Genomic DNA, 17,529 nt, shown 5'->3' with positions numbered 1-17,529 from the left:
GGCACAGAGTGGCAAGTCTCCCAGGAACTGCTGTTTCAAAGTGCTACAGGTCTGGAAAAAGTCTCTAGGTGACTACCGTGAACGACGGCTGTCTTCCAGGACCCTAACGTTGCCGCTTTCAGATCCGGGTTAACCGAGCCTTTGTCGCAAGAGCCACGTTGTATTGTTCAACCTTCTTCGTCGGCGCTCCACAAGACAATGCCACCTCATCTTCTGGGGGTTTTCGACCACAGCTCGGGTCGCGTGCCACGGACTTTCCACTGACCAATCCCATTTGTGAACATATCAAGTATATGGACCATCGGGATCTCGCGCACCATTACAGCATTCCAGTGTTGGCACACACCTCACGCCCCCAAACTCATGACATCATGATTGGGTTTGTTTCGATGACACTTAAGCAAAAGCTCATACTGTCGGAAAGGGTATGTACATCCCGCAAACGGAGTTCAAGGTATCCAAGAAATAGGTAATGAACTTCACGAATGGCTCAGCGAACTGCCAACCGACATGGTCTGTGCTACGTTTTCCACATGCAGCGCCGGCCCCTCTTCCAATGGTGAGCTGCAGCAGTGGCTGACACGATGGCAATGACTGTGACTGCGACGTTCTCTCAAGCGACGACGAGGCGTAAGCAATGTTCCATGGGCAAATAAATGTTTCTTTGCATAACTTCTTCTTTTAAAAAACTTATTGGTGAGGAATGGCTACAGCATGAGGCTGCATTGGCAGTCAATATTCTTTCTTTCTTTACCTCCTAGACTGGGCTGCAAGTTGGGGGGTCGACTTATAATAGGAGTCCAGTAATAATCTGCAATATAAGGTATCCAAAGGATGCACCACACCTTGCACCAATGCTAAAAAAGAACAGATGAAAATTCCCGATGAGCCTATGGATGCAGCCTAGTGCTGCCTGCGGCGAGAGCCAGCAAAAATAGGAGAAACTGCATGGAGAATCGCAGCGTAAAGGGCCAATCACCAGGTTTTAAAAGTTCGAGCTGACAAGCGCAATGCGTAGATGAGGCGTCTGCCAAAATTCGCATCGTTTACGCCTGCCAAAACGATCACGCCTGCCAAAATTTGCAACGCTACGCGCCGCAGAAATGGGTCAAATTTCGAGATGAACACGGCTCTCCTTTCCTCTTGCAGGCGCGCACCCAGAGAATGAGGGCATGACGTGCGCGTATGAATGGCCCTACGTACATGGCAGTGCAGTGACGTTGGTCCTCTACATAGACGACTGTGCTCTGACGGTGCCAACAGTGGCACGTGACATAGCAAAAATTACTTAACACGACAAGCGTAGTTTATGTAATTTGTTGCTTGAAAAGAATAATAAAACTCTAGATAAATAATGAGACACAATAAGGGAATGTGAGCATCTTTTTTTTTTAAAATTTTTTGTCGTAAATTGCAACGAGATTCCGGGCTGATGTGCTGGCATTATGCATGCGTTCGTGACCCCACGGTCAGCGCATCGAGCAGACGACAACCGTGGAACACTCCTACACGTTCGCACACTCATTGTGCTCGTCTATTCTACCGTGTCTATAGTGAACTAGAACCAACATCTTTATTTCTAGTTTCCTAGAACGGCATCTAAGCCAGCATTTCCAAACCATCCTGCAGAAACAAGCAGTAAACCTCAAAACAACGCTAGTTTTAAAAAAAAAAAATACGCTGCTCGCGTGCATAGGGGTTGGGCTTGTTTCGGCGCAGGGATTGGGTTTGTTCGGGTAGGGAAGAAATTTGGCTTGCGAAGGCTAGGCCGAGGGGCGGCAAGGTTTTCAAGTTCGCCTCCTCTCAACCTCAACTTCGAGCTGATTCAGAAAAACAGTTTTCTCAGCTCAAAATGAACAGACGGAAACAATTTTTGTGGCAAAATGTTCCTTACTGGACACCCAACTCCTACGGTCTCACTAAAATTTGGTATAGGGCCTGGTGAGTGGCCCTTTAATGCCACACTAGTAAGCTGTGTAGGCAATTTTCTTGTGCATAGGTGAAAGCAACGACGACGACGCTGTTGCACTCGCATAAGCAGTAATCACTCTACTTTTGTGCTTGACTGGCTACGCTGTTCAGGCTTTTCATTTATCGCAATGTGAACTGACATCACGCAGTAGCATTAGATCAAATTATTACGCAGCTACAGCACGATGTGGCCAGACTAGGAGAATAATTTCGCCAGACACGAATGTGTTTTTGGGAGATTTCTGTCCCAGTTGTACAATCGTACCAGACCACCAAAATTTGGAAGTCTCCTGGAAAATTCAGGAGACCTGGCAGGTGTGCACAGGACTACCACAGTCAAGTCGGATGACGCATCAGCGTTTTAACAACGATAATTTTAGCACGTCACTCCAACTTTGCACTCTTACTTGATATAAATGAAATGAAGCATTATACAAATTACTACCCCTGCTCAAGCTTAGTTATTATGATTATAATCAAAGTTTCTTTAGTGTTCCAGCTAGTTCTTGAGCTTTCATTCAATGCGACGGCTGCTGCTCCAAGTCAGCATAAAAAAAATGTCATTTTTTTTTCAAGTGGCAACAAGTACACTGCACCAAACTCGCAATATATTGCTAGATGTTTTATGTCACCACTCATCAGTGTACAATCACAGCAACGAGTGATTGGTGCTAGCAGAAGCGCTAGTCAATGCAGTCATCCCACAGAAAAAAAAAAGAAGAGCAATATGGTCTTTAGGTGGTGTACAGCAGCTTTTTGCATCAAAACACCTTTGGATTTTTCTGAATGAGGTAAATGCAACTTTCCTTAGACTGTGTTATAGTAGTACCGAGTTTTCACTGCAGTTCTGTAGCAAAGATGACTGGTACTCACTTGGCAGGTGGAATGCCATACTTCTTTCCCAGGTCCATTCGCACCCGCTCGCCAACGTGAGTGTAGATGATTACGAACGTCTGAAACGCCGTCTCACGCACCTGGGGAAATATTGTGGAAATAAAAAAGGAATCTGAAACAGTGTTCATAATACCTCACAAAATAATCAGACCACACAATTTTCTTTTTTTCTCTGAAATTTTGCTCTGGGCAACTGTTGCTATATTTATTAAAAATTACCGAGTTTTAGCCATTTTATCAAATAAACAGTCAGTTTACATGGCAATTCCGGTTTGAAACAAGTACAGTGGATTCTACGACTTTTAGGGGACCCCGTATAACTGTCCTATAATCTAAAAACTATAAATTACAGACAGTGACATTCAGCCTTGTCCAAAAAACGGGTACAGACTGCCTGAATAAGCCCACGGCACGACCTTGTGCCGCTGCAAGGGAAGTTACATTAAGTCATTCTTTCCAGTGGCAGCTAATGGCAGCGTTACTTAGTTGAGGGAGGCACAAATAATCTTTATTCTCAACCTTAGAAGCAATCAAATCGAATGCATGTCTTTTTACCGATAAATAAAGCCAGAAAATTGCCGGCGCTTAAAACCAAAACCGCGTTGCCAACAGCCTCCCGTTGGAAGAGCCTGACACATTGTCATCGCTAGACACTGGATTATAGGCAAATATTATTTTGTTCCTTGCACTCCTATCATGCCATTTTGATATATGAGCACAAATTAGAGGTTAAGAAGGGTTTTTATGGTGCCTACATTTGGCGTTCATGCCTAAATTCCTATAAATGCCCATTTTCAGATCAGCATTTATATGAGCACTATTTAAGCCCAAATTATGTTTTCAAGCATGGTGTGTAACCGTTGTTCATGTAAAAAAGGCAGCATTGATATTTCCAAACACTATAAGGTTCATCGAAGACAAAGCTAACATGCTGCAAGCAATTGAAGAAGAATGAGGAGTGCATAAGACGCTATTTCTGCAGCGTTAAGTGGAAGCACGTCTCAGCGTCTACAGGGAAAGGAGTAAAGAGAATCAAAGATGGAGTAAGAAAATACAAGTGATGTCTATGGCCGAGGACGCCGCGACCACCTTCTACAGCCAGCTGCCCAGTGCCCTGAAGGAACTGAAGAACCGCCCTGAAAACATGGGTGTTCCGGTGGGAAGAGGAAAGGTTATTCTGAGCAGCCGCGGGTAGCTGGAGAACGAATGAAAAACCATGGAGGGCAACTCATGTGATGCTCTTGTTGATTCAGTGGTGGCGAAAATTGCCAAATCGTTATATTTTATACAGCGAAGCCTGAGACATGTTTACATCAACGGTGTATTTAGCACATACATTCACTGTATGCTTGAATACGCTTGTTCCATATAAGATCCTTTGTCATACGTCTTTAAGTGACAAACATGAAAAAATACAGAACAGGGCTTCAAGGTTTGTCCTGAGCCTCTACTCAAAAATGGCAGCTGTAACAATTTGAAAAATGAACTAGGATGGGAATTACTATTATCGTGTCGAATTAAACTGTGGTTAAAGCTCCAATGTCAAGCATTTTATGGTAAAACTCGCATTCGAATATGAATGAACCTATAGAGTCCTCATCGCACAATGGCATTTAAGATTTTAGAATGTCGTATAAGATATAATTTTTCTCACAATTTATTTTTTCTGTTAGTTTTATGACAGAATGAAATAGTTTATAAAGAGAACAAAGTGTGTTGTGTCAATGAAGGCATGTTTTCTTTGACATTGTAACCCGTTTGTTGCAGCGCCTTGGGGTAAAAAATGATACGCACGCTGCCTTGTTTTGTTTGTAATTCACTTTTTAAGCAACCCTATCTAGTTGACATAATAAGTTGTAGTTAGACACTAGAAGTTCTTGCATGCCCTATGAAAAGCGTTCTACCACAGTGATTATTCAAATTGGTTTGCTACTAGCCACGACAGCATGATGCGAAGAAGCAAGCCTAAATCTTTTGCCCCTCGTCCCATGTAGCCATCGCGAGCCTAATTCCTTCCCTGTTCTCTTTGGTATCGGGGCTGGAGAATCACATGACGCATATGCACCAGGAACAACATGCGTAAGCAAGGTCACGTGCACATGACGTGCCTCAGCCTACTTGTGTACGTATGCCATCAATGTTGTGTCATCTCGGCGTTCTCTGTTATGTATTACCAGATTCCGTGGTATGGATCAGTCAGTGCGTGTACTTTAGAAGGGGCTGGCAAGGATCATGTATTGTGACCGCAATACACCACGTCGCTCCGCTGAAACTGCGGTCAGAGATGACGCACCAAACACAAGCTAACATTGTCAACACTGTCGAAATTTGGGCTTGTTGGTGCATTGTGACGACTGAAAATAGCGCTAAGAAACGGGGACACAAGAAGAGGACACACGGCACAGGCGCTAGCGCCTGTGCCGTGTGTCCTTTTCTTGTGTCCCCGTTTCTTAGCGCTATTTTCAGTCCTAACATTGTCAGGGTTGGCGAAGGCATGATGCAGGAACGACGAGAAGACAAACGCAATCAAAATGGGTAGTAGTAGCAGTATTATTATTAGTAGTATATATAGTAGTACCAGTGGTAGTATGTGTGGTTTTACGTTAAAAAAACACTATATGAATATGAGGGACATCTGGTGTTCTTTAACATACACTGACATTTCATAGTACACGAGCATCTACTTTTTTGCATTCATCTAGATGTGACCGCCACGGCCACAATTAAGCTTGGGCGTTCGGGTCAGCAGCGAAGCACCCTGTATCGACTGGTCTGTCATTGAAGCGAGGGTCGATCAGTGAAAAGCATCTCGAGCCTATTAAAAATAAAAATAATAAGCTGAGATTCCGTTTGCATGTTTTATTATTTTTCTCAGCGTTCCTTCATTACACTGATTTTGAAAGGGCACTGCAAAGACAAAGAAAAAAAAAACATAGAGGCAAAGAGTGCTGTTTTTCTTTTCCCTCTGCCTTTGCGCTTCCTTTTGAAAATGTTATGAAGCAGCTAGCCCAAATCAAAGTACTCCTCATTAATGCTACACAATAGAACACACAAATTACACATGCCAAGTAGAATAATGTCAATTGCAAACACTCTTAAAGATGTGCCATTTAAAATGTAGGATATAATCAGGAGACAGATTTTTCGTCTGTTTTTATAGATACAGCTAGCATTTAACGAAGTTCTGATAAAGAGCGCACAGTATGCGACATCAGCCCACCAATGTCAACGTGAAGGAGCGACGTAAAAACAAGACCATTCCTTGCTGTCTACGTCACTCCCTAGATCTTGGGACGCACGCCCGTGAGAAGGGCAAGTGGCATTCATTAGAAATTGCGCGTTTTTCCACGACTTTCAATTTAACAAATTTTAACAGGAATGATCTGGAGTGCCCAGTGCACTATTAGGCTCGTCATATCGAAATGCTCAAGCCTAGTGAGCGGCCCTATAAGGTGGTCACCGATAGGGGAAAAATTGGTTCTACGAGATTAGACCTAGCATGCATATCTTCTGGGGTATCAGTGGTCTGGTTATTTGCTCCTGCGCTGCTCTTCCCAGCGAAAACGAAATGGAAGAGACCCAGGAGAGTGTTAATGGAATGGTGGCCCCTTGATGCACAATGCTAGACAATAAAACGAAAGACCACACAATGCGAATCGCGTGGTGAATACATGCCCATGTTCAATCGTTGGTACCTTGGTGCTATCTTAAACAATAGAATTTTTTTTTTTGCTTCTTGCCGTAGATACAAGTCACCGAAGTTGTTTTGGGATATTTCAATTTTTGTACAAATTTATTGTGCCTTTATTTGTGATTTTGAGGCAGGTAAAATGACAAAGAGGCGTTTTACCTGCCTGTCTTTGGCCCCTAAAACACACTTCTTTAGTGCCTAAAAATTCGGCCTCTAGGCTCATCACTATTACATAATGGTGACGAACCATGAGTTGGTGTTCAATGCATTCATGCGCAACTGAGCTGTGCACGTAATCTGTTGCCTTTTGACGTGCAACTAGCGGTGTCCCGTTGTTATTCTGAACATTGATGTCAAGTGCAAGTAATTTTGCACAGTGAAAACAGCTGTGTAATGCCATTGTGTGTGCACATGCCAGTGACTGCGAGTGTGACAAAGGCAGATAAGTGGTATGTTGACCATGAAAGGTTTATACAAATCGAAAATGAGAAAATATCAGCTTTTCGGCCGGCTGAAGCTACTTTATGAGCATAGAGCTTGACTAGGTAATGACCCCACGACGCATGCAATCAAGACGTATAAATTTCCAAGAGAATAAATTTTCCATTCTATGAAGGCATCCTGTCTCACTTTAATCTTTTTCACTCGTCAACCTCGAGGGTACGCATGTTCATATTTTGCACTTGTGAATATTTGGTCGATGTTTCTGAGAGTCGTAAGATACAAGGTCGGTGTAAAACTGCATCGTATAACAGAGGTTTTTTATATAGTGTTTTTAAGAGAATTTTGACGAGACCAAACCGATTAGTCGTAAAATGCGGACCGTTGCAAAGCCGGGGGACGTATAGTCGAAATTCCACTGTATAAACGTCTATTCAGCTTGGAATGCCGTCCCTGTGAGGCGTTACTGAAAGATTCACCATGAACTGCGTTTACAGCACTACACCACAGAAGCAGACACAAGTAAGGAGCAAAAGTGAAAGGAAAGAGGTGTTGCACTGTAAACCAAGTTTACAATGAATTTCAACCAACTGGCCCATTTATTGATTGATATGTGGGGTTTAACGTCCCAAAACCACCATATGATTATGAGAGACGCGTAGTGGAGGGCTCCGGAAATTTCGACCACCTGGGGTTCTTTAATGTGCACCCAAATCTGAGCACACGGGCCTACAACATTTCCGCCTTCATCGGAAATGCAGCCGCCACAGCCGGGATTCGATCCCGCGACCTGCGGGTCAACAGCCGAGTACCTTAGCCACTAGACCATCACGACAGGGCAACCAACTGGCCCAACTAGCCGTGTTACTGAAAGAGCCTGCTTGAGAGTGGCTTTGTCTCGTGTATGTTCTGGTGTATTACCCATGCAAATAATACAGAAAATTTGAAGCTTACGCCCAAACAAATAACACAAATTCAAATTCTAACATGTAAGGTGCCTTCAAGGCAGTGCTTAAGAGATATGCAAAGAAGCTTTTCAATGGCTAGCTTTTTCAGATGTAAGAGCATTTCTGCAGAAGCTGTCACTGTATTTCACTTGTAAAAATCAGATGCTTCCAATCGCCAATTAATTTGGCCTTGTGTTGCTATAAGCTGCCCTATTAGGCTATGAACAAATTTTTTTCAGTCACTTCAAGTTCATCTTAATGAGAGCCTACTGTATTTCGATCCTGGAATTAACCTTTCCCAGATAACTTGACAGTGACTGGTCGCTGGGCTGGACCTCACCGATGACCACAGCGACAGTTTAATAGCAATAGCCTCGGACCTGGTGGCACTTGCGTATAGTGAATGCAACGAACACCACCCACCTCAAACTAAAATCCCCTGTTGTTAGGTTTTCCACCTGTCAAAATTTAAAGCAGCTCGGCCAGCTTTTCTGACATCAGGCTCGTTGCTGCTCTGCCCATGCAGTCATTAGCAGTTTTTTTTTTTCAGAGCAGCAAACAAAGCATAATTTTAATAATGGTCATTTTTACAGCACCAGTTAGACTACAGTCAAATCTGGTTATAGCGAACATCACTATAACGATTTTTTCAGATTAACAAATGTTTTAGAAATCCCTCACCAAATGTCCATTGGTTTAATATAAAAGTATTTTACTAATAAGAATTTCAGAATACCGAATGTTTCAGAATCACATATTAAATTTTATTTCCCTTCTATCCCCCAACACTTCAAAATAACAAATAGCGATTTCAAAAAGTTACTCGCAGCTGTAGAAATAATGCCCAGCCCCACCCATTCCACTATCGTCATGATCAGAACGCCCGCATATTTCTACCTGCCCGCCTTGTTCAAATGTGCGATAGCCCTATCGCCATCACCATCGCCTAGTACTTGTTTTTCGCATTAGGCTTCGCTCCGTAGGCTTTGTTTTCGTTGGACAGGTTGAACTGCGCGCTTGTTTCACGCCTGTTTACCAGCCTTTTGGTACGCGGTTGAACGTTCAAGAAGACCTCTGGAGGCCACATGAAAGGAATGCTACGGCAGTAAAAAATGCGATTCGAGCGACCTATGGGATGAAGTCCCCTATGATTACCCATGCATCCCTCGTACACTACACACAGTGCGACGACAAAGCATGCACGTGAGCTTCCATAAGACCCATATCATTTGTCGTGATAAGGAAACTGCGACAAGAGCGAAGACGTTGAAGCAGCACTGCGAACCAACGTGAAAAATCGGTATTTAACGCTGCCGCTTCATAGCGCGTTAGGAGGATGCACGCACTTAAGAGTTAGTCTTTCAGCAGTCGAGTTGCCCACATCAGGATAGATCACACTTTTTCTAAATAAATGTGCACCGATTCCATAATATTCCGAGTTTCTTTTTTCACGTTTATTTGAGCAGCTTAACGCGGTCGCAAATGTATGCACAGCTCAGGTAGGCCACTCGCGCGTTTGCGTTTACCATTTTTGCACAAATCTTTAATACTTTCACTTTTCAAAGCAACTTTTCAAAATAACAAATTATTTTTAGCGGTCCCTTGAGATTCGTTTTATTGAGATTTCCCTGTAGTAGGTAAGTTTAGTGTACCGTTTTTGGTTGTATATCAGGTTTATTTGGCTCAAGGAAAGCAATGTAACAAAAATGGTACTGCATGCCAAAGACTTGACGTCTATTGTTCAACACTAATTTCATCAACTAGTAACTCATCCCTCCCCCCACCCTCCCAAGGGCAGTTTTTTTGTTCAAGAAAGGGTGCCAACCCTACCTTTTTCAAACTGCCATGACATAGAGTAATGTGAAAGCATTAAGCAACAATGTATTGGCATGCCGGTACAAAGTAATGGCAATGGCTTTACTGGAACAATGTGCTTTTCCATGAACTGTCGTTCATGCCTTTGTTTTTATTAATTTTAAGTTTAGTGCATGTGCATCAGTTAATGCAATTTTAACTGTTTTCAAGATGTCCCATTATTTGCTTCGTATCTCCTCTACTGTCGCCTCGTTTGCTCTTAGAATGTTGGAGGTGCTATTACCCCCTGTAAATTCACTTGCGCCTCATGATGCAGAAGTGTCGCAGGATAGGCTGCATTTAAGGTTAACAACCATCAAGTGGTAGATGGCGTTATGCTCGCACGCATTTATCGCCACCACCACCACCACCAACACCATCATGGTTAGCGTGGCAGCACCAGCAGCGACGCCTGGTGGCGAGGCTGGAGGCGGCACATAAGGTGTGGGTGGCTCTCTTTGGCGCATGGCGGTTGGCGTGGATGGTCGTCTCCTGATGGAGTCCCCCGGGATGCAGCGACCGCGGGCTGTCTCCCATGGGTCCCTAGCGGTGAGTCTGACATCGGCAACGATGCCTGCACGTTACCTTGTGTTTGCTCATATGTTTGATTGGCTGTATTGAAATATTGTAGAGTTGTTGTACCTAGTGTTTTTTTTTTCTTGTGTTTGATTGAGTGTATATTGAAATATTGTATGATTGATTTTGGTTGTAGCTTATTGATCACTAGTGATATATTTGATTTGGTCTGACCGCATCTGCTGTGTCCGTGTGTTCTGTGAGTAGTGATCTTTTTTAAAGATTCCACACAGTACAAAAAAATCGCAAGGCAATAAGGTCACACTGTAGACGCACGCCAGTGGTCTTTACTTTTATTTTGCAAAGTCACCAGGACGCTTCCAAAAGGTTGCCACTTTTAGCAAGTTGCTTAACGATGACAATGATTAAAGGCTGGATTTAGAGCCACAAAAAACCGGGCTATAGGCACAAAAATTAGGCGGGGAAAACATTGTTTTATGCCCCCAAATTCATAAATATAGGCACAATAAACTTCGTCAATATTCAAATTTTCAGAAAATACGTGTGGGATGTGTGTCAATGACAGGAAAGCAAACAAAAAATGTTTTAGTTTATGATGGTACAATGAGGACAATAGTCTAGCATACCAATATTTTCCCCGAAGGGGTTGCAGAATACGGTCTCTCCTTTTCTAGTCCAGCATGATGAATTAAGTGTCCACCATCGAATGAGCACCATCGAATGACCTTAGGTCTTTCCTCTTTTTGACACAGGAGAAAACAGGCCAGAGGGTCTTTTTACCACGCATTTACTTGGTCTAACCACCGCACAGGGTCGATTTCTCTTCTGTCTGTGAACACCTTAAAGGGCCCTTCACCAGGTTTGAAAATTTAAGACAGACAAGAGGAATACATGCCCTGGGCGCTTCTCATCTGCTACGATTTGCAATGCTAGGCACTTCGGAAAGAGGTCAAATAGACTGTATGCCGCAAGACTATCTCATGGGCGCACACCCAAAAAGCATAAAGCTGACGTATACAACAAGGATAGAAGTATGAGGGTTGACAGAAGGAGAACTTTATTAATAATGTCCAGCAAGTTGATTTGGGGTGGACTAGCCTAGGCATCAGCCCTTGGGTTCAGACTGTTTCCTCGGCTCCCTGTGCAAAGGTTGACAGAAATACTAAAATATACAAATGGAATCTACGCGCCTTCTTTTTAACTTCATATTGAGCGAGATGCAAGACTGAGCTGTTTCCATTTCGTTCTTGTTGGTGTTCCCACCATTGCCGCATAGTGCTGGCAGCATTCACTATACTTGGCGTGTTTTTGGTGCATTGTCCTTTAGAACAGCTCCAACGGTGCGGTGCTGTGTATTGTGGTAAGGATACATGATCCATGCCGGTCTCCCCAAACATGCGAGCATAGAGATATCCATCCCACAGAAATTGGTAGTATAATACAGAGAATGTCGAAATGACACTACGGCGCTTGCGTGCACGACCTGGCATGGGCATGTCACGCAATTGTAACCTTGCATGCCCATGACGTGTTGATGCCTCTGTGTCATTTGATTTTCTGGCTCCGACTTTCTCCAATACCGAAGAGGACAGAAAAGGAAGCGAAGTCTAAACCGGGCGAACGGCAGAAGTTTCGAGTTCACCTCCTCACATCATGTTTTCGCAGCTTGTAATGAACAAATTAAGTTCTAGTGGTGCCAAGCATTTAATTGGGCTTGCAACAACTTCCAGTGTCTAAGTAAAATTTCTCATGTGACCTACTGAAGCGCCGTTGAGGAAGAAAATGACAAGCAAAAGAAAAGCCACGTGGACATTTTTTTTATATATACACTCTTCATTCTCCATCGTCCTGCACTTTCACAGAAGCACCTCCTGTCCTCTATGCATGCAATCAGATTCCGGGGGGATACCGTACAGACGATGCAACACGGTTTAATACATGTTGTTAGGAAGCACTTTGCTATCACCACTGTTGCGTAGTGCCACCAAGGTAACGGGCCGGGATTTCTCCGCTGTTTGGTAGCGCATGTATCTTAGCTCGCGGTTGCTTCTGCGCAGAGCTGGTAGACGGACCAGACAAGACGACGATGAGTTAGGGCAACCTTATGTACAGCATAAACAGAGGCGTTACATATTCGGCACTGGGGCCGACAGCTTAGGAACTCCAAGAGCCGAGATGTATTCGTCTACTCTCCGACACATAGGTTTACTGCTTGGAGTCGCGCCACTTGGTCCTTTATAGGCCCTGGTGATTTTTTACGTCAGCAACATCCAATCAAAACCGCTACTGGTTTTTGCGTCAGCAGCCACCAATTAGAAACAGCCGATAGATTGCACCCAAGAACGAGTGGTATTGCCGCGCGTTCCGTAAGACGTGCTGGCACCACCGGGCTAGACGACGTCTACTACATCATAGGGCTGGAATCAGACCAGTGCGTGGAAGGAGCTTGGCCATGTGTTGTGAAGATGCCGTTGACGGTGATGGCATCAGCCGGGCTCGCTCACTGGCCTTGACACTCGTTGCCTTTGCAGAAGTCAATGAGGTTCAGTCTGGACTCCCAGTCACAACAATGTGCAGAGGCGAATCAGCCTTCCTATTGACTAAAAGGCCTTGTAGCCTTGACATTGCTGAAAGGAGCTTATGAGATGGTGTATAGGTTTCACCCTACAGAGTCTTGAAAGCTCAATTTTGTCTGGTAACATGAATACCTGTCTCCAACTGTACTCAAAAGCAAAACTTGAGGTTAAATTACGTTTATATAGGCACGTATTCTGAGAAAAATGCATTTATAGGCACTTCTAGAAATTCAGACACAAATGTCAAAAATTGGCATTTATAAGCACTAGAAAAATGCTATAAAAGATTTTCTTGACCTCTAATTCATGCTCATATATCAAAGAGGCACGATACAAATGCATAGAACAATATAGGCATGATAATTTTCTTAGTTTTTATTTGACGAAGTATGTGAAAAGATTATTTTTTATTTAAACAATATTTGCGAATGAAGTTCGACTGCACTGCTACCTCCTGGCTATGGGTGAGCAGCCCTAGTCTACCCGTTTGCAGTGAACCCTGATCTCAGCCAATAAGAGCCGCTTTGCCCATCTCTCGGAATGGCCACAAGCAGCTTGATCCTGTATGCTTCGGCCTTGTGTATTGCAGCCCATTTCAAGCGTTCTATTGTTGTCACAGTTTCTTAATTTTCTATGTCTACTTTAGAACACACTGCCTCAAATTTTGAAAGTCCCTAAAAGAGTCGCCAAGACTGCAAAGAGCGAAGACTCCATTCCGAAACAAGTCGATATCAATCAAATCAATAAACTAATCTATACTTTTCCCACATTCAGATTAATATAATGCTCACCTTTCTTCTGTGCAAAAGCATGATACACTGTTTTATAATGTACCTGTGAATTGGGGTCTCCAAGTAGCTTGGCAATTAGTGGCATGAACTTCATCAAAGACAGGTTCTGGGGGCCATACCTATAGAAAAAGAGACAGGCAAATAAAGTAACAGTTTCATATACAAGGTCATTTCACACAGTTTCACACCTTTCAAGCAATGAGTGCCATAGCAACAAACTGGAACGCCGTATCACGTAAGGCTAGCAGCTGTTCACTCCTTGAGCATCCGACCAGGCATAGCTGAACTTTCGAGATGCTGGCATAAGGAAACGTGACTACTGCAACGAGTGAACTGACCTTTGTACTATCTATGATTTCACTACAAACTTTTGAGATGAGAACACAGTGTGTAAAAAGATTTGAGTTGTCAGTCGATTCCTGTCAAGAAAATGCGACTGCTGCTGGCAAGTCACAGCGCCTAAAAGAGCCCCTCCCACCAAATGCTCTTATCTATATTTTTTTCAGGCAATGAAGATGGCCAGCGCATTTATTCACTGCCTCAGCCATGCATAAAGCATACAGAACAGAACAGAAGGTTTTATTATGCTAAATGAAGAAGAATACATGTGCATGATATACAGAAAGAGGTCCCATAGTCAGAGACTGCGAGGGGACCTCTTGTACAATATAGAATTGAGAATGATTGTGATGTACATAGCAGGGAGACAGAGCTACAATAAAATGCAATTGAAACAAATGAAGTAAGAATATGCCCTTGTAATCTCACAGAAACAATTTAAAAGCAAGAAAAACGCGCTAACTTCAATGACAAATGATTACAGAACGCAACTCACAATGAACAAGAATCAATTAAGAAACAGCAAAACAGGCTAGTTAGTTGACATGATATGATTTTTTAACTTCGATTTAATTACCTTCAGGGAACGGCATACTTTAATGTCGGAAGTTAAACTATTCCAAAAAGAAATTCCAGAAAAATGAATGGTTTGTTTGCTATAATTGGTGCGAACTTTTGGCAGTAGAAAGTTATTGTTAAGGGCAATTGTTTGCCCTTAACAATACGACACATTGTTGCCAGTTTTATTTTTATACGAAACTTCTGGGTGATGCCGTAGTTAAAGCTGTGCCCATATAAATGAAAAAAAGACAAAAACAGCATAAGTACAACTAGAACACAGATCAGGTACTTACAAAAAAGTGATATATAAAAGTCATATAAAAGTGATCAAACACAGCAAGAGAGATCTGCCAGTCATAATATAAATTTAGGATAGTCCTACAAAAAAATGCAAACTGAGGAGTGTGGAGCATTCTTAACTCTTACAGTAGCATGGGTAACATGAGCATTTTTTGTAGGCTGCACTGGATCTTTTAAGCTGAAAGAACTACTGCACCTAATATCTCATGTACTAATATATAGGCTTGTGCGAATAATGAATGTTAGGTCGAAGCGAATAGTGATTTTGGTCAAATAATTTCTAATGGTACGTATGACATATAAAAATTAAAATATTTATCATGACTAAGCAGAGAGGGATGGCATGGGGGAAAAAAATGTCACAAGCACCTTGTGACCTTAAGCACTTCTCTCTCTCCCTTTTATTTTCTCTTCGAATATGTGGCCTGTCGGTGCGATCGTGCACTCACATGTGGATAAGTGACGGCCGCCTCATGAGGCGGCCCCAGTAACGACCAAGCACGTCATGCTCAAATCAGCCAATGGCAGACACAATGGCTGTGAGAAGTGATTTTTGAGCATATGCCGTGAGAAAAGAGCAATTCTCAGCCGACTTGGAGAATTTATTGCGGATTGCAGGCCGCGTACTATGCTGAAATATTTGCCTCGCGTGTTCTTGGTAGCCTCGACTTCCAATCACCAGTATTTTCTGACAAGGCTCAAAAAGTGTTGCAGTTTGCAGGGTGCATTTACATTTGAAGGGGGGGCTTCGCGGCAACACGAATTTCCCCTAAAAAAAAAAATGCTTTCACGGCTTAGCATCTCTCCTCTGCCGTGAAACCACCTTTACAAGCGGTTATATGCGTTTGTAAAGGTGCATGTAATCTATTCATTCATTGCAAATACTTCAAAATCTTCTATAATTTTAATCGAAGTAAATTCTAATCAAAGAATTCTAATCCAAACGAGCTCAAATTCTTTACCGAATATTCCGAATATTCTAAGCATTGAAATATTTGCACAAGCCTACTAATAATATATGAAGGAAAAACATAATGAATGAACTTTCCACCCATGGATGTTTCATTATCAAGATGTATGCAAGCAATACAAACTTTCGAATTCAAGATTGCAGTACATAATTGAACAGTTTGTAAGAACACTAAGGTAAGATAAAACAGTTATTATAAAATATACAAAATGCACAGCCAGCTAACAGGCCCCATCTCTGAAGAATTTGTACTTTTTCACTGAAGGGGGGGACACTGTACTTCAGACGAAATGCCAGATATTCTCATGTGTTTATAAAAACAATTCACAGTGTGATTGAGTTTTTGATGCTGATTTCAAAAATGCAATTACTGTTCCTCTAAACCAATTAGTTTTTGAGATACCCTAGAATTATTTACCTATTGTTTGCCGGCATGACGACACAAGAAATTTGTATTGCATAGCTACTATTGGCATATGCCTGTGTACTATTGAATATAAGCTACACAACGGGAGAAGTGCTTTTTTTTAATCAGATAACTTAAGCAAGGTTTGTCGCACCTTGCATTTCAGTGCTACAGACACACCCACTTAATGCTCCAATTTCTGGCAAAAATAAAATATCTCGATCGAAAAGTCACACCTACTATTGTGTAAACTTAAGACAGAGCTACATGTCACAACAAAAATGACATTCCTAGCTGCTCTAGAGGCAGAGGTATCTTTTAGACAAGTTTGCAACTGCAGCAAAATTTGAATCCCGAGAAATCATGCAAAAACACAAGTCCATTTTGGGCAAACAGTAGCATGGAAAAGCTGTTTATCAATAATTTGCAAATTCACCTTTCTCAATAAGCACCAGACATGTACTCCTGTTTTGCGTCAGATAAATGACGTTTTTTCAATGCCCGCTGCATGTTTTCCGCAGAGGCACACTTGCAAGCTGATGTAGTCACCGTGTGCTCATTCGCCAACTAGGCCGCTTATCAGTTTGGCAACGCCTATGTGCGACAAATGTGCACGCGTCGACAAGGTTCTGTTAGGCGTTGCATAAATCAGTAGTCAGACTTAGGGATGGTTGTTGTCAGACTGCTGCCAAATTTGGCGGAAAATTTGTCCCTGAAGTTGTGACTTTTCCGCTAGGGTTTGGTGTCGTCTGCAGTGCATTTCGCGAGTGCATGAGCTACCCTTGCCGAACCCGGCAAGGGACGCTGGCCGTTTTAATGAATAAACTGAACTGCGCCTTGCAGACGTTGAGACGCATTCTCTTGCTGTGTGTGCTGCTGTGCAATTAAGAGATATTTTCTCGGAATTAGAGAAGCAACGACGCGTCGTTCATTGTGCATTTCGCGAATACGTCACGCGAGTGCGTGAGCGGCGCTGGCCGTTTTAATTAATGGGATAAACTGCGCCTTGCAGAAGTCGGGCCGCATTTTCTTGCTGTGTGCACAATTACGAGATCGCGTCTCAGTATTAGGAACGACAGGATTGATTGATTGATTGATTGATTGATATGTGGGGTTTAACGTCCCAAAACCACTATATGATTATGAGAGACGCCGTAGTGGAGGGCTCCGGAAATTTAGACCACCTGGGGTTCTTTAACGTGCACCCAAATCTGAGCACACGGGCCTACAACATCTCCGCCTCCATCGGAA

General features: G+C 42.8%; 1 protein-coding gene across 8 annotated transcripts in view; it reads right to left on the bottom strand.

Annotated features, from left to right (window-relative positions):
- The window catches only part of LOC119171618 (CLIP-associating protein 1-B), a 274,680-nt gene that overhangs the window by 215,205 nt on the left and 41,946 nt on the right, over positions 1–17,529 (bottom strand). For all 8 annotated transcript variants that reach the window (XM_037422393.2, XM_037422396.2, XM_075892178.1 and 5 more), the window contains exons 7-8: positions 13,746–13,821; positions 2,845–2,945 (exon numbers count right to left, since the gene is read on the bottom strand). In XM_037422393.2, the coding sequence (XP_037278290.2) occupies positions 2,845–2,945; positions 13,746–13,821 (177 nt within the window). The remainder of the gene's footprint in view (positions 1–2,844; positions 2,946–13,745; positions 13,822–17,529) is intronic.

Source organism: Rhipicephalus microplus, chromosome 4 (assembly GCF_043290135.1).
Source record: "Rhipicephalus microplus isolate Deutch F79 chromosome 4, USDA_Rmic, whole genome shotgun sequence".
NCBI lineage: Eukaryota > Metazoa > Arthropoda > Arachnida > Ixodida > Ixodidae > Rhipicephalus > Rhipicephalus microplus.
Note: the sequence above shows the minus strand (reverse complement) of the source record. Positions and strands in the feature narration are given on the sequence as shown.